This window comes from Copidosoma floridanum, unplaced genomic scaffold, assembly GCF_036245765.1.
Source record: "Copidosoma floridanum isolate Cflo_tuat_1 unplaced genomic scaffold, Cflo_Japanese_pri ptg000013l, whole genome shotgun sequence".
Taxonomy (NCBI): Eukaryota; Metazoa; Arthropoda; class Insecta; order Hymenoptera; family Encyrtidae; genus Copidosoma; species Copidosoma floridanum.
This window is the reverse complement of record NW_028321890.1, coordinates 22,320,400-22,340,874: the sequence shown is the minus strand read 5'-3', so window position 1 is coordinate 22,340,874 and position 20,475 is coordinate 22,320,400. Positions and strand designations below refer to the sequence as shown.

General features: G+C 41.2%; 1 protein-coding gene across 1 annotated transcript in view; it reads left to right on the top strand.

Moving 5' to 3' along the window:
* The window catches only part of Axud1 (AXIN1 up-regulated 1), a 65,356-nt gene extending 44,881 nt beyond the window's left edge, over nt 1-20,475 (top strand). The window contains exons 2-7 of the mRNA XM_014348743.2: nt 10,477-10,877; nt 13,143-14,464; nt 15,541-15,773; nt 16,227-16,658; nt 17,006-17,517; nt 18,493-20,475. Of these exons, the coding sequence (XP_014204229.2) occupies nt 10,495-10,877; nt 13,143-14,464; nt 15,541-15,773; nt 16,227-16,658; nt 17,006-17,517; nt 18,493-19,033 (3,423 nt within the window). The 5' untranslated portion in view covers nt 10,477-10,494 and the 3' untranslated portion in view covers nt 19,034-20,475. The remainder of the gene's footprint in view (nt 1-10,476; nt 10,878-13,142; nt 14,465-15,540; nt 15,774-16,226; nt 16,659-17,005; nt 17,518-18,492) is intronic.

The following is a 20,475-nucleotide window of genomic DNA, read 5'->3' as shown; positions in this document are numbered from 1 at the left end:
GGCGCGTCTTATTGGATTTCCATACTGGGACATGCATCGATGGGAGTTTAGCTGGAGGGTATAAAAGTTTGAGGAAGTAAAGCGTGCACACGCAGCGCGGAAAATCATGCGTTCGGTTGGATTTATTGGTTTTACATGTTGTTTTACTTTATTTTTCATGGCTTGTAACAAAGTGACTTTTCGTTTCACGGATTTTTTTTACTTTATCTGTTAGATTAAGCTTACAACATACTTATACGAACTATAATCAAAACGTATCGTGTATTATCTCAAAGCTTTCAGTCATTGATCATTTATGTTTAAAAATGGAGATGTATTATTAGTTCCCTGCACTGATTCTCTCAAGGTTAAATAATTAAAAAAGCAGGTGATGAACCGACACGTTGACACGTTATTACGATAAGGGTGGTTAGTCATTATTTTGGATGAATGTGATTGTTTGGCTGTCCGATTTTTTTTCATACGAGATGTACGGGTTCAGCCTCGCCATTCAAATCTACGAAATTTCACTTGAATCTTGAAGAAGAACCCACGCAATATACGAGGGCTGACGCACTTAAAACTTCTTCCGCAATTTTTACTATAGATTTTTTCTTCTCTCACAGACATAACTGGACATAATCTTTGGTGAATCGCAGAACGGGGTGGGTAAGCAGGTCTTGGAGAAATAGAAAAAATAACAATAATAATAACAACAAATGTGCAGAGGTATACGTAGAAGCCCGAAAAGGGTGTGCAAGGAAATTAACTAAAAAATTTTTGAAAAAAATTTTTTAAAATAGTAATATGGGAAGTACGTGACTAAATCTATTCAAATATTAAAATTTTAATAAAAGAGCTCCTTAATGTTTTTATGTTGAGCCATATGTGTATATAATGGCAAAACCAAAATCCCCATCGATCTCGTAGGTCGCACGGCTTTTAATCTTCGACATTAACTTCGCAGACCCTCGAGCGAAAGCGACGACATAAAATAAAACAAAAAAAACAAGTCAAAATTCTCCAGTTGAAAGCCAACATTAAAAAATTCCAACGATCCATCATAGTCCCCGAACCACCCCTTAAACCCTTTTTCACCCTCTGCTACCCGACATTCGTTATAAAGCGTCGCAGTGTATACTAAAGCACCACCCCCATTCACGTGTGCTTTGCTGCCTCAAAACGCGCAACATCCGGACCGGTATCAGCTTTATAGGGTGCGTTTACCAACCTGTACACGTATATATATATATATGTATACATTGTACACATACAAACACGTGTGCAACAGCATACGCACCGGAAATCGATCCTCGGAAAATTTTCGCCATCTCCCTTGCTACATATAGCCCCCTGCTAAACCACCCGCTATTCAAAAACCAGCCCACCTCTCTTCCTGCAAGCTCTCTTTTTCTCTCTGACGTGTAACGAGTAAAAAAGCCGTACTTACACCGGGGAAAGCAAAAATAAAATTAAACGAAAAAGTACAGCGCCACGGAACGCAAAGAAGGGGATAAAAGAATGGATGAGAGTTGCAGTGACGAGACGTCTCTTGCTGTTTTTCGGCAGTCGCTTGTACCTAATATACGCGCGCTCTCGCTAACGACAACAACGACGACAGAAAGGGAGGGAGAAAGAGAGTATACAGTCGCGCGGATGGTCGTTGGTTGGTGTCGTCGTCGTCGTCGTCGTCTACGTTGCAGCAACAGCAGTACATTCGTATATATATATATATATATACACATAGGCGCGCAGGCGCTCGGCTCGTTCGTTGAACCATCGCCGCCGATGCCACTCCGTTGCTGGACTATAATACTATACGGGGGGTGGCACTGGCGGGGGCGGGGGTGGAGTCCGGAGGAAAGGCCACCGCCACCGCCGTGTGTGTATACATATGGGCACATGCAGCGAGAGCGAGCGAGAGAACCGAAGAGAAAGAGAAAAAGAAACGTTATATGTGTGTAATATACTTACCTACCATACCAAAGCACACGGGCGTTCGTTTGCTCGCTCTCACTCTGTGGGCTAAAACTTATACATATATATGCGGTGTATTAAACGGGAGAGCGTGTGCGTGCTCTGCTGTTTTGTGTATATATATTATGATGTTGATGCTATACACGCTCTCGCATTAGGTGTATAATATTATATATATATATATATACATATATATATATATATATATATATATATATATATATATATATATATATATGTATATATATATATATATATATATATATATATATATATATATATATACGTATCCATACCTGCAAGTGTGTGTTTGTGAGAAAGCTTGAACTCGATTCACCAGCGGGCCTTTGTACAAAACGTACGTGTAGTAGGCATGTACGTGTGTGTGTGTGTGTGTGTGTGCTCGCGAGCCACCATGCATTACTTTTATACGCTTGATGCTGTGCGCGAGATGAAAGGAGTGTGTAAGAGATACAAGACGGATGCATTAAAATAATACTAAAGAGACAGAGAGTTTGTATGTGTGCGTCAAATGTAGCAATCGCACGGCAGAGCCCGAGTGACGAGAAGAAATGAGAGTGAGCGAGGGATCGCGAGGTGTAATCGAATAGAAACGCAAAAGAGAGAAAGAGATATGATGCGAGCGTTTGAGAGGTTTTGGAGTCGAGCAACAGCTTTCGGGGGTATCAATACTTACATGTGTACCAGAGAAACAGGGTACCTGTTTGTAAAAGAGGGGTGGAGGCAAGAAGATTTTGCCCAGGTTTTCAGGTGTACGTATGGATGAGCGTACACGCGAGTCGCTTTACGAGCTGTGGAGATGAAAAGGAAAGCTCGAATTTATATACGCAATTTCGGCTTTCCTCTTAGGGTGTATATTATATGTATGAGCTACAGGGGAGGGTGGTAGGTGGGCGGAGAAAGATAGTGCCGTGGCGTGGGTGAAAAATTATTGGCTTCTGGCCTCTCTCTATTACTCTTCTGGTCAAAGCAGATTGAAATTATCATGATGCGGTATTAAATGTGTAATTTGGCTTGTCCATATTTAAATATGATTCCTTACTTATTGATGGATCAGAGCTTGCAAGGGGTTGTATTTTTTTTTGTGCTTCAACTTGTAGTGTCATAATTTCATTACTTACATAATATATTTAGACGATGGAAATGGTTATTGATTTGAATAATTAGTGAAACAACTTGGAGCATAGCTAATATAATAAAAAATTAAGAAAGCAACGATAAAGTAAATAACGATAATGGGAGATATCTTTGAGAAGAAGGAAAATAAAGAGAAGTAAAGATGAGAGTTGCACACGTATGAGAAGAAACATATAAAAGTACAATAGCTGTTAAACGTTTACTTGAAGAGTTTTATATTTACAAGCACGTAACGGTATCTGCGGGTACGCATCTACTTGGTGTAATACATTCAAGAAAACAGAGGCACGAAGAAAAGTGCATTGCTTCATATTTTTACTTGGATAAAATTTCATCAATACCGTTCCGTTATAATAGCTTTCGTTTATAAAATTTTGAGGTTTCATGTTTTCACTATGATTTTAAAGGTATGCTTTTTATATCCAAGAGCAATAAAATGTAACTGTAAATGTTTTTCATCGAAAAATTTTTTAGTGTAACCGTTTTTTGGAAAATATTTTTTTTCTCATTGAAATCGTTAGGATTGCATTTTAGAAGAGAATTTTTTATGCAAGAAAATTGCATTTCAATAAGATGTACAACTTTTTCCACCAAACTAAGGTCTTCAATGTCAAAATAAAAAGTTTCGATTTGGAAACTGGTTTTGTCTGATTGTGTTGAAAACTTCGTTTTTTTGAGATCCGACAAACTTTTTTTCTTCTGAAAGTAAAAAATTTATCTTTTGGATGTGTTTTGATTAGATTTCTTTCGATCTCTAGGACACGAATATACCTTTTGAAAACGAATAATTGTATTTTTTCAACTCTTATTTACTGCTCAAGGATACAAAAAGTCAATTTTCCAAAGAAAAATTGATTTTGTTTCTGTAGTTCCAAGATGTTTTCTTAGTTCTGGTAAATTTTCCCTTTCTGCACAAATTGATCAATATTGATATAATTTGGCAGTTTATGGCATGAAAAAAATTCACCCACCAAATATACACATAGACGTATTCATGCGCACACATTGTGAGTACAACTTAGGCTACCTTCATTTCGTGTAAAAAAAAAATTGATTTCACACCCCAAGTACAGTATTTATTCGTTGTCTTCAGTTATACGCTTTGCTTTGGCAAAGAGGAGAGATAAAATAAAGGCAAGACGATGATTCAATAAAATGATTCTTTCGACATTTATAACTCCCACACATCTAATCTGTAAAATTAACCATTTACAAATAACCGCCTAGAGAATATAAGAAACGATGAAACAAAATATTTAAAAAAAATCTCCAAGCCATGTAATTTCATTTATGATAACACCTCGCCGGGGAGGGAGGGTTGGAAAAATATTTACAACCCTCACGAATCATATGTATCGAGATCAATAAAATATCATTGGCAATCACTGTCGTAGCAGCTGTAGTGCTGGTGGTGAAGCGCGTCTCGTACATACTGAAAAGAAACGTGCCTGCAGCGCGTCACGGCGTCAGCACTTACTCTCTCTCTCTCTCTCTCCCTCTCTCTTATACATATATGTATGGATGTATAGATAGAGCGTGGCCGACTGGCGTGCGGCAATACGTGCCACGCGAAGAGGGCCAGCCCAGAACATGCACGTGTAACATACATATACATCTTTGGCCGGCGTGACCAGATCAGAAGAGTAGGCGCAAGAGGAAGAACGATTTATATACATATGATGCCTACAGTGGATTTTAAGCTGCCACTTTTACTATACTATCATAATATATATGAATAAGAGACATACAGAATTACTCGTATATTTCGCGTGTAAAAGGTATATCTGCGAGTTAGAAAAGCAGAGTACTTAGTTGCATCTACGTACAACTGTAACTGTTCCATACATATCTATACCACAGTTTGGGGGTGGAGGAGCGAAGAAACGAAATGAATAAAAAAAGGGAGGAAAAAAAAAAGGAGAAAATTTATGTATTATAGTATTACAGTGTATACATGCGTATAGACGAACGGGAGAAGAGAAGATATAGGAAAACTGGAGCTGTGTGTGTATGGAGAAGGTATATTGTATGGTGTACATAGTTATATATATATATATTCGCATGGAGACTCGAGCAGAACCAACGCTCTGATGGTACAGATGTATATATATACACACGGAAGCGAGAGCGAGAAAGAGCGAGGCCGAGCACAGCCGAGAATCGACGAGGCAGCCGGGGCGAGGATGGCAGGGGGTGCTGGCGCATTACCTATGTATGGGTACAGCAGGAACGGACGCACCGCCACGGCTCAAGTCTCATTCCGCCGTGAGCTGGTGAACGCGCAACCGCGCGAGACGTCGCTCCTCGACGCCGGGGTATATAGGATAAAAAAAAAAAAAAGAAAAAAAAAAAAAGAGACTTGCCGGGCGAGAGTGTAACGCGTACAATAATACATTACACGCTCTCTTGTGTACCAAAATATACCAAATACCTAACAACACTCGTTTAATCACTTACTGCTCATAATAGATATTATATACAGGCTCTTTTGCCAGGGAGAAAGGCTCTCGAGAGGGAGAGAATCGGGGACGACGACCACACGCGCGAAAGAGCCCGCGCACGAATATAACGAACCCTCGATCGCGGGGAACGAAAAATCGTCCTTGTTGCTCCTTTCGCACCCTTGATTATTTCCCCCCTCCCCCATTTGCATCTAATCTCGCGTTGGAGGATTAATCGTTGATTCGACAACTCGGAAAAATCAGGGAGGAACACCGAGAGGAGAAAAAGAAGCCGCACAAAGTCAGAGGATGCAGGGCAGACGGTGCAACAGCAGCGCAGTGGTACGAGGCATCAGCAGCCACAGCAGCTGGCGGAAGTGCCGAGCTCGCTGGCTGCTGTTGGAGAGCCGTTGCGGGAACGACGGGTGAGCGCAGCGAAGAGGACGAAGCACATACAGCGACGAGAGAGATCAGAAAGCGCGGAACGAGGAGTTGGAAAAAGGGAGAACAGAAGGAACATATACTACATTATTATTATTATGTTTGTTTGTTTGTGTACGCATTGTTCGTACCCTGTGTTGTTCCCGTACGGAGGCGGAGCTTTTAATTCACCTTTTTCGGCTCACTGTTTTCAAAAGCTCGTGAACGGAATCATCGAGGACAATCGGCGCACTACGGCACGTACTTGTCTACCTGTGTAACTCGAGCCAGTGCTGTGGATTTATCGACGTGTAGCGCCTGCTGTGCCGTACCGTGCGACTGACAGTATACACCGGTGCTGTACGAGTGAAAAATAATTTCTCCTACGCTACCAACTATCCATAACTTGGCATCTAAATCGAGTGATTGATTACCCATTCGCGAGCCGAGGTCCAACGCACACGTACGATGGATTAGAGAGGAGGAGGAACCTGCGGCTGAGGACGGTATTTTTCCACTCGAAGGCGAGCAAGACTTTCGTTTTTGAAAGTAAAGTGTCCAAAAATCGTGGCAAGACCGGTGCGATGATTCGGAAGAAAAACATCGGCACCGCAACGTAGTGCGCGACGATCGGCTGTTGTATTGTTTTGTTGCAGCGTGTCGCGGAATCTATGTGTATCGGGGCGCGATTGGCGAACAACCGTAGTAAAAGAGAGAACGAGAGAGACTCTGGACGATAAATCGTGGGCTTATTCTTTCCTTTGCATACCTACACTCGCTCGATCTTTTCGATACGCGTATCGGATGAGGCCGAAGAGAAGAGGAGGAGAAGAATCGCGTGTGCGTATGGTGGTGTGCCGTTCGTACGCTTTGGAGATGAGAGGAATTCGTCTCCGGCGCAATGATGTCACTGACGGATATGTGTGTACGTATTATATTCGTCGCTACTTAACATAAACACGTATATACTCAGCGATGATTTTTCAACCCAACTTGTTCGTTATGGCCTTACGATTCGAGGAATTGTTTTTGTTCGCACGACGATTCTGTTATGCTGATAGTGCTAAAAAATATCTGTTGGTCCTTTTTTTTTTTTTTTTTTTTTTTTTTTTGTTTATTTGTTATTCCACACAGATCTACACATGCAATTATACTATGTGATTTAAAATCAATTCATAAAGTGTATTTACGGATCGATACGCCGACAATAAATTTATCGAATCACAGTACGAGGATTATTTTCATTTACGTAAGAGATAGTACGCGCTTTGCGCTGGTATATATAATATGTGCTCGTACGGCACGAATGGTTACACAATACATGTAAATTTTCTAACAGCTTATTAATTCCATTTATTTCGGAACCTGCGCTCAATGGCCTTTCGTTCGGTGTACGAAACATAAATACATGTTACCCGCACACTCAACAGAATCTGTGTACACACATCAAGTTTCGGCTTTTATCTCTTGAGCTTACACATTTCTGTAAAAAAGATAGATCCATCTCCCGAAAAACTGCACTCAAAGTCAATAGATCTCGCATCTGTTAATCAATTAATAATCACTGCTAACTGATAAAACAAAGAGTATCCGTTATTAATGACACCGAACAACACCCGAGCACGATCAAACTACTATTTTTTATAGTACTGATCGAAACATAAATCCAGAGCGAATCGTACTCCACGCTCCGTCCCATTTGTAGAGCCGATTACAAATTCATTGTAGCGACACACGAGGCACTACTATACCGCCCGTCCTTGTTTTTTTTTTTTTTTTTTTTTTCCACCCCGTCTTTCACCCCGAAAAACTCTTCTTTTTCCCGTCGAAAACAGTACACGTACGTCGACCGATGAAAAGAGAGGTAGGAAGAAGAAAAAAGAAGAAGCAAAGACGCGCCAAAGCCCGCCTGTCCCCAATCCCGATTCAACCGCAGTGTAAGTCCATGCATCAGAGCCGTCTCAACTCAGCTCTGGACTGTGAACGAAAAGAAAAAAAATCAATCATCAGTTTCGCATAACCGATCTAGCATCACCATCATGTTATTATTCAGCGTTATATTGTTTACAAAAGGGTGAAAAACTAAAAAAAATTAAAAACAAAAAAAAAACAAAAAAGAGCGAGGCAGATAGATAGGTAGATAGATAGACGGAAGAGCGGCGAGGCGGGCCGAGAGAGGGAGAGTATACGCCGCGGTGTACCAAGTGTATACGCGCGCGAGGGCTTATTGATCCCTCCCCCCGGTCCCTCTCTTTCTGATTCCTCGTCTCCCACCCTCTTCCTCTCTATCTACTACCGTGTAGGTATATATACATATTATACACACGCGTATATAGGTACGTAGTATTTTAAAGCGTAGAGCAGACACACGTCTCTTACATCCATATGTATACATATATGTATGTATTTGTACACGCGTAATAAGAGGGTAGTCGGAGGGTGTTAATGGAGGTGGCTGATGCTTCGCGAATAAATCGGGAGACAAAGACAGTACGGGCGAGGTATGGGCGCCACGCAGGACGTCTAAGAGAGGAGGATGTTTGTTTACTTGGGCGAGCGCGTTAAACCGATTGCACGCGACCCTTAGGTAGGCATACCTCTTTCTGGTGTGCTTGTGTGTGCAACGAGTCAGATATATGTAGCTTAGTCTCGTTAAGTGTAAGAGAGATATTATATACACTGGCAGAGCCTGTGTATCTCTCTGCGTGTGCCCGTGTACCGAACCCGGCCGCTATTCCCTTTTCCGTGTCTTCGTGTCCGTATCAGCCCCCAAAAGCCACCAGCGGGGGATATAATAGACCCTCTTTCTCCCTTGCGATGTTTCCCTGAGCCCGTTTCAGGGGGAGGGGGGGGGCAGTGGTAGTCGCGCGCGGGAGTACGTGTTTCGTTTTCGTTAGGCCTCTCTGCTCTCTCTACGGTATATTGTATATACATATAACATCGTAGGGCTTTCGGCTCTTGTCCTTGAGACTCCTTTCTTCTCTCTCGTTCGTATACACATTGTGCTATGCGTTCCCCTCGATACCTATAATAGTCATTGATTTTTCGGGACACCCTCTCTTACGCGCGGTGGTTAACTTTTCGAGATGACAATTTTTAACTATTGTCGTCCAGTGTTGTTGGTAAGTAATCGAGGATCATCCATAAATACGGTTATTCATTCATTGGCGTTCAAGGATTTTTAGTCCCTTTTACAGATTAGCAATAAACGTGTGTAGTTAAGTAGATATCAAGACTTAAGCCCTCAACCACTGGGTTACGAGAGCATTTTTCTCGGCCATCCAATTAACACGGAGATCAAAAGTTAGGAAATAAAGTGTCTTTAAACATTTTCACAAGTATCTATTGTTGTCCAAGTGTAACACTGTCATTTAAGAATATCATCTTTTTTTTTCATACGATGTGTAAGTACATTGCAAGTTGTACGGTCGTTTGGTTGGGGCCGAAGGATCAAGAAACTTCTGTTATTATCCTGTCCCTTTTCTATACAGAATACACTTGAATACCACGACGATAAAAGACCGGAATTGAAGCATGCGGCCCCTCGGCACTTTACAAAAGATTTTTGAGGAAAACGACGGTACGGTAGACCGTATAATAATAAACTGCAGTTTTACAGTTTATAAATACGTTCGAACCTTTTATCATGCGTATGTATGTATGTATTACCGCCTCATGGCGAGCTATAATTATGGAGATATACCTACTTGAATTCTCATGTACTTTTCACAAGTGAAGAATATGAAGATTTGTTTGGTATTAATTTTCCAGAAAGTATTAATCGATACTTTACTTGCTCTTTCGAGGTAACCATAAATGTTTTACAAAACTATTTATTCAAAAGTTAACGTATACACAAATTTTAATTAGCAACGTAGGAAAGACTGTTTCTCGAGAAAGTCCAATTTTGATTCCTGGACAAGATTTTCACGGGATATTATGAGTGCGAATAATCTATCAAGTCCACCATGTGGAACTCATTATTGATAAGACTAAAATTACAAAGACTAAGTACACGTAAAAATCGAAAGACTGAAAAATAAAGGCCAAATCTTGGAAAAATGATACTGTAACATGATGAATAAAAAATAACTCAACTCGAGATTTTATGACAGTAATGGCTAGTTATTCCTCATGCACCCTACCCTCTAGTACTAAAGTCCTGAGGCATTTAGACCCTGCCGATTCTTTGGTATCAAGTAATCAATAAAGATGGTACATGTATCAATGGATCAGTTTACTTATGCATTTTATAGACAGTTTTTACCCATAACTTAATCAAAATACCTTTTCACTTTAATGAACTGCGTCCATAAGCACACAACCACATGCATTATTCCCTTGATTTCGTACACTCTACCTTTCTAATGTTTTATCAAATTAATCAACTCAAATGTCACCTTGTCTAATCGCATTAAATGTACGCTCGATGAACCGTACACTCGAAAAATATCGAGAGAAAAAGTTCTTCACGGCACCCCTTTTCTTTACCTGATTGCAGAGCGTCATCTGGCCCGAAATGGAACCACCTTCGGCCGAGCAGCATCAGCAGCTTGTCGCCGAGAATGTGCACTACGAGGATTCCAACTCAGTGGAAACGCTGCTGCGACAAGCAACTGCTACTATTGCGAAAAACAGCTATGAAGAGAACAACGAACCCAAAACGCAGCAACCACAGCCGGAAAATCATCAGCAGGTCGCAGCAGAAGCAGCTACGAGCAATGTCTATTCATTCCTTGATGAGTTGGACCAGTTAGGGTCGAGTAACGTGAAAGAAGACGGTTGTGGTGCTGTGGCCACTGCTTGTAATCGCAATACTGTTTACGATAAGGGTGACGAGGCCAGTGTATGTGATATGGGCAGCTACGCGTCGAGAAGCTCCGCTGGCGACGAGGAGCTTAGGTATGTTTTTTTTTTCTTGAGTTTTGGATTTTTTTTTTTTTTTTTTTTTTCATGGTACCTTATTTACTCTCATTTTTTTCTTCACCAATGGTTCATTAATTAAAATATAATCTTTTTATGCCAAAAAAAGGTTTAATCCTTTACGTATGTAAATATTCGATTTTAAATTTATATTTAGGGTGAATCTTTAGGCTTTGTCGGAACGAATACGGTTAACAAAGTGAGTTTTGTTTCAAGTTAAATCGTATCATGGCAGAATTTAAGAAAAAACCACATCCTTGCTCTTCCTCTGATGAAAAATTTTTATTATTAAATTTTGCACGAAAAAAAATGTCAAAAAACTTTATTGAAAATTAAACAAGTATACCCTTTTCTATTGAGTAATAAATTACAACACAATCACAAAAAATGTAATTTTATTCCAAATAAATTGTAGAATATGCAAAAGATTTAATAACAAGAAATCAATTCAATTAGTTTTTGTAAATAATGACAAGCTATTCGAGATTATAAGACAAGTAAAAATACAATAAACAATTTTTTTTCGATAAGGTCGCACTGTGAATCGTCAAAAACATTTATTCAACTATGTATGCTAAAAGCATTATCTTCTGAATAGTTTTAAAGTTTACAATAGAAACAATAAGAATGAAAAAAAATTATGTCTGTATTTTTTTTAAAAGTAGCGCACATTAATCCAAAAAGCTGAAGAGTGTAACAAGCTCAGACCTCACAATCATCTATTATAAATCTTATGATTCGAAGTATATAAGTATATAGTCAATAATATCAGGTATGGAAAGTAGTTGCTAATATAAAAATGTCTAATTAACAAAACAGAAAATACAACAATACATCAATTCTATCACGGTAAACAGCATATATACCTTAAAGACAAAACGAACTATTTTGATACGCTCCCTCCGTTGGATTAAACCGTGAAATTTTTTTCTTATATATTCTCCCTAATACTTTCTTTAAGAAACAATATTTCTGTCGTTTATTTGCTGAAAAACTCAATAACTCTACATCGAAATTTTTGAACCACGAATGAAAATTTTACAGCCTTAAAAAAAACATTCCATTGTTTAGTGTAAGATTATGCTTAATGTACAGTTTTTGAGTCGCTTGAACTAAATCTGATGATCGTTTGTCCTCAGTACGTCAACTTTTTGACATAACTCAAAGAATTTTATAAATCTAAATCAGTGAGTTTTTTTGTATCAAGATGTAGTGACCAATTTAGAAAAATACATACGTTTACTGATTGACATCCTTATTATTTTATAGAATATTTTTATTTCCCGGTTACCGTTACAAACTCACATGGTTTGTATTTTTTTCTATTTTGTCACATACCTTTCGTTTCATGATTATATTCCCTTCCATCTCATTTACTATTTCCACTTTATTATTGTCATCAATTCCCTTTGTTTTTCTTGTAGACGTTACTTTTGAAACTTATCTTATTACTCCTCTACATAATCAAATACAACTTGAAAAACATCTGAATATCCTTATCGGGAATCCCTCCTGGACCCCAATTTTCCATAATCTGACTCATCATCATTAAATCTCAATAATCTTTTGAAAGCTAAAGATAAATCCAAAAACTATCAAATCAGTTCTCATAAGGGCTATATGATGTGTAAAAATGTGTGAGGTAAACACATTGGGTGATAGTAATGGCGATTTATTATCTGAACAAATGTCATGAGATTATACGTTTGCAGAATCTTAAATTTATCGGGCTGATGGCATCTTAGAAATGCTGAGCTGTAATTTATTATGCCATGAGAGTTATGTGACCGTTGGAATTTGAGGGTGTGAGGGTGTGAAGGGTTATAGGGTCGTATCAAGAAAATGCGAGGTTTATAGGATTCTGGGTTAGGGCTAATTGGGTTTAAGATGTATTAAACATTAGGCATTGGGTTTGAATCAGAGTAGTTTTTGAAGTTGTCTCAAAAATCTGACTCGATGAGATAAAAACAATCATGAAAGATTCAGTTTCAGTAACACCAAAAATAGATTGAGCGTAGTCTGACCTCCCCGAGCTTGAAATTGCTCTTTGCTCGATACAAAAATCAAACTAAAGAACAAAACTAAATTCTTTCATTCTCCGACCGATGATCCCACCATTAAAAACCAAAACAGCAAATTTCAAAAAGGTCCTGCATAACGCCACATGATCATTGTACACAGTAGCAGCAACTATATGGACGTTCTATAAAAAATGACCCCTACGACTCTCTTTGACCCCACCAGGTTGGAGGCAAACTCCGAGAACGGCGGCAAGCCTGCGGAGGTCATCGCTTTGGAAACTAATGGTGCCCCCACCGTCCCAGGTACCGAAACGACAAGTGACCACAGCCAAGCAGCCAGCACATCCTCGGCAAGGCGAAGGCCAACATCGGACTTTCAGCCACTCGGCTCCGAAGTCTCCGCCGAGGTGGCCCAGCAATTGAAGAAGGACGTGCGAAGGCTGTCCCCGGTCCACGTGAGCCAACGCGAGCGCACCCTCGGCGAAATATCGCTATTCTCGTCGCCTCCCTTGGACGCTCTCGGCGAGACCGAACCCGAGTCCACCCCGGTGGACAAGTGCGCGAGTGTCGCCGTCGTTGCCGAGGACATCGAAAAGAGTAGCGCCACGGACACAGTACTGCGGGAGCGCGTCTCTAGTGTCGCTGACGATTGCAGTGGTAATTTCAATAACGACATCAACAACAGTGACGGTTTTTCTAGTGGTGGTGTCGGTGGTGCAATTGCCGGGAGTGGTACCGGTGGCGGTGATAACACCAGTGGCGACGCATCGTCGTCGAGTCGGCGGGAATTGGTCATACGATTGTCACGCGTCGACGGAAAATCACCCTCCAGCGTGGCTTCTCCAACGCCAGCGACGGCCAGCAGCGAGGAATTCGAGCTCTTGACCGGCGTTATGGCCGAGAACTCGGACCCAAGCGCACTGGCAGCCGTGCCCCTCGACAGCCCTCCAGCTTGCCCGTTTGGCACGAACCTCGTCCTCGAGCGGTGCAACGCGCCCGGCTACTCGGAGGAGCGCTCGCTCAGCCGGACGTTCGACTCGGAGCCGTCCACGCCTCGCCCCGGTGCTATCCTCTCGCCCGACCCGACCACGATCGTCGCGAAGCTCAGCATCGGCAACGAGATCGAGTTCTCGAGCTCCGTCGCGGGCACGTCGTCGGCAGGCCGCTCGGTGCATTGCGGGACGAGCTCGCCGTCGATTCCGCTGCCCGTTTTCAACGTGGAAGCCGAGGAGAACGATCTCGACGGCGGGTCCGACAGCTCGGACGTCCTCTCGACGATCGTGGCCGCGGAAGGCGTCGTTGTGGCCGCGCTCGCCGAGGACGGGCTGAGCCAGGCGATCATTTCGAGGCTGGAGCAGGACAGGCCGGTGCCCTTTACCGAGGACTCGGCCGAGAGCCTTACGCTCGTCTCGAGGGACGAGGTGCGCTCGGACGGTAGTGACTCCGGCCTCGGCAACGAGATGGCTGCTGCAGCGCCCGAGAGCGACTCCGAGACGTCCTTTTTGGACAGGATACCTGACGACATACTCTTGGACAAGGACAAGAGTGAGTAGTTCTTTTGCTTGTCAGCGTTTTGACAATGTTAACTTTTCGATCGATCGGTATGCGCGTTTTTGGAGAAAGGCTCCAGTGAAAGTTTTCGAAAACTCCTCATTACTGCTTTCGCAATATCCGTGCGTCCGACACGGATGCTTGCGCCGTACGTCCAAAAAGATACATAAACTTCTCGCTCTCGAGAGCGGCGTTTAATTAAAATGGTTTTTCAACTAGAGCACCGACGGTTAGCATGTACTAATGCAGCGTGTCAACCTTCTCTAAATTGCATTTACGTGATATTTGAATGAGTCAGTTTGCTCTTTTTTTTTGTGCAATTAATAGTTACAAAGAAATAATGAAAATTAATTGTACCAACAATAACCAAGTGTTTGAATCAAAGACGAACTTGATCTCATGCTTTTACGGCGTCAAACACGTAAGTTGGCTCATGTACAGACACTATACAGTGTTATCGATTGTTCGCACATCGATTACCAGCACGCGACGGTTGTCTATCTTTTGCTCTTAATCTGTTTCTTTCCGTTTCTGTCTCTTTTTTTCATTCAATTTGCTGAGTATTGTCTTATCGCTCTCGAAAATTGTGCGAAAAACAGGGATAAATATGAATCACAATAAATCAAGCGTTGAATTAACAATAATAGCTTTCTTGCTGACTAGACTATTTTAATCGAATGACGTGAATCACAATGGTGAAAGATTCTTAAGCTTTCTCTAAAGCTCTTTTTTGAAATTTAGAAGCTGGACCCACGCACATGGAAATATATATTTTCAAAAATCGGGGGATATTAGAGCGCGTCAAAGTTTGGGAGTATGGGTGTGAATGACGTCATTTCCCATACAAAATTAATACGCCTGTTGACGTCACAAGTATCTTAAACGCGCTCTATACTTATTCCAAAATTTTTGTTATGTGTAAAAAAAAGTGCCCAACGTTGATCAAAAATTTACCCAACAAACCCAATAGATGTTGCTTATTTTATTTTATTTTTCAAAACTATTTTCCCTCAATGAAAATATTTAATGAAAAACAACGCAAAACACACTTGATCCTTTGTCAATCTTAGATTTTGCGTCGGACGTGCCGAAGGCGCCGACACTACCAGAAAAGGCGCCCTCGAAGAGCAGCCTAAAACGTCGACTGACAACGGACTGCCTGGAAGATAATGATGAGCCATCATTGAAAAGGCCGAACCTCGACGAGTCGGGCAATGTTAAAAATAAACGTAACATACAATTCGACGCGGTCACGGTCTACTATTTCCCCAGGACTCAAGGCTTCACCTGCGTGCCTTCACAGGTATTATATTAATACGCGCATATGTATGTGTCTCAATGAGTTTTGTTACTTCTTTTTTCATCTGTTATTTAAAAAAAAGTTTTTTCGTAATCATGTGTTATGAATAGTCGTTAAAACACGATCAACAGTGTTGTCGAGATTGTAGAAGTTGTACAAATGCCGATACCGCACGTGTATAGTCAGTCGTTGGCGTCGATAGGCGATACCTTTCTTTATTTATTTGTTTTTTTTTAAACTGACGTCACTCACGTTTTTCTATACTGATAAAGATGATGGTTTCACCCACAAGGCATGTTTTTCCAGAGTTTTAATTTATTTCTGTCTCATCCAAATACCAATGAGTCATATTGTATTCGCGTGATCAACGATAGCCCGAGAAACCCTGCTCTAGACATCCACCCCCCAAGCAACTCTGGAATTTTTAGAAACAAAAAAAAAAAAATATATTCTCAGGGTGGTAGCACACTGGGCATGACGGCAACACACTCGCACGCGGAGCGCTTCTCGCTTACGGAGCACGCGGTGGAGCAGCGCCGGCTGCACCGCGCTCGGCTGGCCCAGTTGCGCCAGGAGCGCGCGGCCACGCTCATCGCAAACTCAACGGAGTTTGGTGCCTCGAGCTCGGAGGACCCGAGCGACGACACGGACGAGGAGCCCTGCGACTCCTCCGAGGAGCTTGACATCGATAGCTACTACTTCCTGCAGCCCGTGCCTGCCTGGCAGAGGAGGGCCCTGCTCAGGTCGGCCGGGGTACGTAGGATAGATACCAACGAGAAAGAGGAGTGCAAGGACATCAGGGCTAGCAGGGAGCATTGCGGCTGCGCTTGCAAGGGTTACTGCGATCCCGAGAGCTGTCCCTGCAGTCGAGCCAACGTCAAGTGCCAGGTAGGCGATTCTTTTATTGCATTAACATCTTTTTGGAGGGAAACTTTTTTTTTTTTAATTTTTTTTTTGCGCTGACTGCATAAATTTTAAATTAAATTTGATATTATCAACAAATTATTTATGTGCGTACGGCAATCGTACCTTCAAATTATCATCATCACCCTCGGATCCTTCGTGCAAAGACTATACAACATGTTCTATTGCAATCTTTCCATCTGTCATTTTCGTTGAAATTATTGTGCAATGGTTTTAGTAAATTTCGTAGTCTTTATAATCATACGATAAGTTTTATTCACGTGATGTAAGAAATTTGTCAAATAAATTGACAATTTCAAACGAACCAACAGGTCGACCGAACAGGTTTTCCGTGCGGTTGTTCGCGGGACGGCTGCGCCAACAGTTCGGGCCGAATCGAGTTTAATCCTGTCCGCGTGCGTACGCACTTCATCCACACACTGATGCGGCTCGAGCTCGAAAAAAAGCCCCATCATCGAGACGAGGAGCACCAGCAGCACCAGCAAGAGAGCCAGCATCACCAAAACAGTCAGCAGCAGAACGGCCGGCTGGGGGCACCGATGCCCGATCCGAGCGCCGATTGCCTTGGTTCTGGTTTTACTGGCCTACACTACGACAGCCAGGACGGTACAACGCGGCCCGAGAGTCTTGATCTTTACACCATCAGAGACGACTGCTATCCGAGCGACGACTGCCTCGGGGAGTCCAGCCAGCAGCAACGCAAGCTCCACAACGAATTCGCTCAGAGTTTTCAGCACTACGGGCCACAAAACTCGGGACTTACGTTTCAGCAGAACCCTTACGCTGATTATCAAGGATATCAGAGTCTGCCTTCCACGTCTAGGTCAGTTGGTTTTCCAAAAGCTGCCAGTTGTTACTTTATTTTTTATTTCCAAATTTTTCGCCGTACTGGGAATAATAGTTGCTCACTTGATTGATTTGTGAAAAATAGTTCAAGTCTCACTAATCGAATAGTTATACCAACTATTTATTCAATACATTAACTCTGTCATTTCTCTCATTTGTTTTTTGATTCACGCTTATTTTTTTTGCAATAATGCTCAAACATTTTTCTTTGAATTCAACGTGCCATTCAATTAGAAAGCTCGCTGATGCAGAGCTCCAAAAATTTATGAATATACAAACTACTGTATATATTTTTTTTTAATCTGATGGGTTACATTTTCATCGGTAAAATCAATTATTGTTTCCTCACTCGAAATTCTAAAACTTTCCTCCGGTAATGTACGAGAATTAACTCAGTAGGAACCTCATTTTCAGACAAATTCCTATCAGAACCCAAAAAATTTACTCAGTTATTATGCAATTTCTAGAAAAAGGACATCTAGAATTAGAGGATGAAAAAAGTCTTTAAAGACTCTATAGAAAACTTGATAGTCGTAGTATTAGTAAACGCCCCGAGCTAAAATCAAACACTTGGTGCGCTCTGACACGAGAATTTAGACTTCACATGTAGAGCGCTAAAAAAGTTGTTTTTTGTGACTTTAGCAATTTTTTTCCCACTTGCAATATTCCTTCATGCTACAGCTATAAATAATCTTGTTCTACATTGCCAATTAATTTTATGAGTTTTTTTTTTTTTTTTTTTTTAAACTATAAATCGAATTCTCCTACACGACGCGTAGAATTGCAATACCGCTCAAATATTCTGTCGTTCCTCTTCACTTTTTTCAGAAAAAAAAAAAACCTTATTCCTTTCACCTCTCCATGGTCCAAGCATCCGTTCGTAAAGTTCTACTGGTGATCCCCGTTCTCTGTAACGAAAGAACGCCCAGCCATTACGTCTTCTGTCTTGCAGGTCCCCCTTTCAGTCGCAGTTCCAGAACCCGAGCTTCTCTCACTACGGCTCGTACGTGCAGGACGCGGGTGCCAGCTCTAATTCCACCTGCCATCAGACCGCCCATTCGCTCATCCAGCAGCACAGCATGTACGACGCGCCGTTCGCCCAGGACGAGATGACTGGCTCTCAGTACACGAACTTGACGAATTCGCTGCAATCATCGATCAACTCCATGAACAAGCTCGAGCCCTTCGCCGAGATGCTGTCCGCCGCGAGGTACTCGTACTACGGGGACATGGTTGAGCAGCAGCAGCAACAGCAGCAGGTCAATCATCATCACCATCATCAGCAGGAGCATCAGCACCACCTACACCATCACCCTCACCACCATCAAAGTATTTACGGGCAAACGAACGGTACTGCCAAAACCGACGTGGACAAGGACGTGCTAAGTGGTGCCACGGGGCAGTCGGAGCAGCTTAACGATGACGATGACAATTGCGATGAGAATTTCGGGGAAATCATCAAGAAGTCAATGGTCGAGACTGTGTCTGCCTAAGGTGGAGTAACGCGGGATACAAAGGCCGAGGAATCTTGGGACTAAGGAGAGAGCAGTAGCTTTTCGGGGCTGGGCTCTTTCTTTTTTTCTTTTTTTTTTTTTTTTTGGGACTACTTGCGTTTATATTCGCTTTCCGATTTTCAGTGCAATCATGGAAACACACACTGCCTCGAAGATAACACCGTTGTTGTCTGCACACGTTACTTCGTTCCTTATTTAGAAGAATTTAGGATAAGATGAATTACGATGAAAACGTGGGTGCTACTTTCGAAAAGCAGGGACTTAGTTTTGTATATTTTATCTTTTTTCTTATTGATATAAGAATATACTGTACGTTTTAGACTTTTTTTTTTTCTTGAGATTGCACAACTTTGTGCACGAAATGTAATCAATTGAGGAGTATTTTCTTTTTTTTTTTTTTACATGTATATACATATACATTTAACCATTGTACATATGATTTAGTTGCAAATACATATTAATATTAATTTGTTCCTTGTGCAATCCACACAATTAAAGTTAACTGTCGCAATGACTCTCCTTAGATTCAAGAATCCAAGTTGTGCTCAAAAGAACCATAATTTGTAATTGTGATCCGTCGATATAGGAGAAGCGAGGCGTAGAGTACTATCAGAATTACAGGTCGATTTTTTTAAGTCTGTCGATCATCGACCGATGGAATTTTCAGGTGTATAGGTGAAGCGTTAAAGAAAAAAAAAAAAAAAAAAAAAAAAAACTGCGAGAGTATTTAGTATCGAGCGCGGTAGCCTAGAGATCTTGAAACATTACCTTTTGGATGTATTGATTTTATGTAATGGTACTTATACAAATGTGTAATAAAAATTGTGAATACTGATGCTGAATATTAAATCAAAGGTAATGAAAAAAAAATTGTTGATACTTTGGAGATAAAGTAAGATAATAAGCGTAGGTGATTCGAAATGCAAGCAAAAGAAGTTGTTCAAGATTTTTAGGGGTCGCAATGGGTTCATCTGCCCGGGATGGATGTTGTTTGCGCCGATTATGGTATTGATAAATACTATATACAGCTGAATGTCGTTCAAAGCGCAATGACGAAAAAGCCATTTCAGAATGTTTTTCGTACAAAAGGGCTAATTTTCCAAAGGGGAGAAACATTTCGAAATAGCGAGCAACTCTAGTTCGCGATGCGACAAGCGATTGTCAATAATAATAAATTTATGATATATACCTTGAATAATGCTAAACAAGAGATATTCAACGAGGTTGTGACCAAAAACATTATGGGATCAGCTTAAAATGCGCAATTTATACCTTAAAAATGTTTGAAAATGCGAAAATTACAGAAATCCGACGCAAACCAGCAAATCAGTGACTTAATTGAAAACCAGTTTGTTAATCCAATTGTAAATTAATTAAAATTTTATTTTTTTTCATTTTCTGTTGCATTTAAAAAAAAAAAT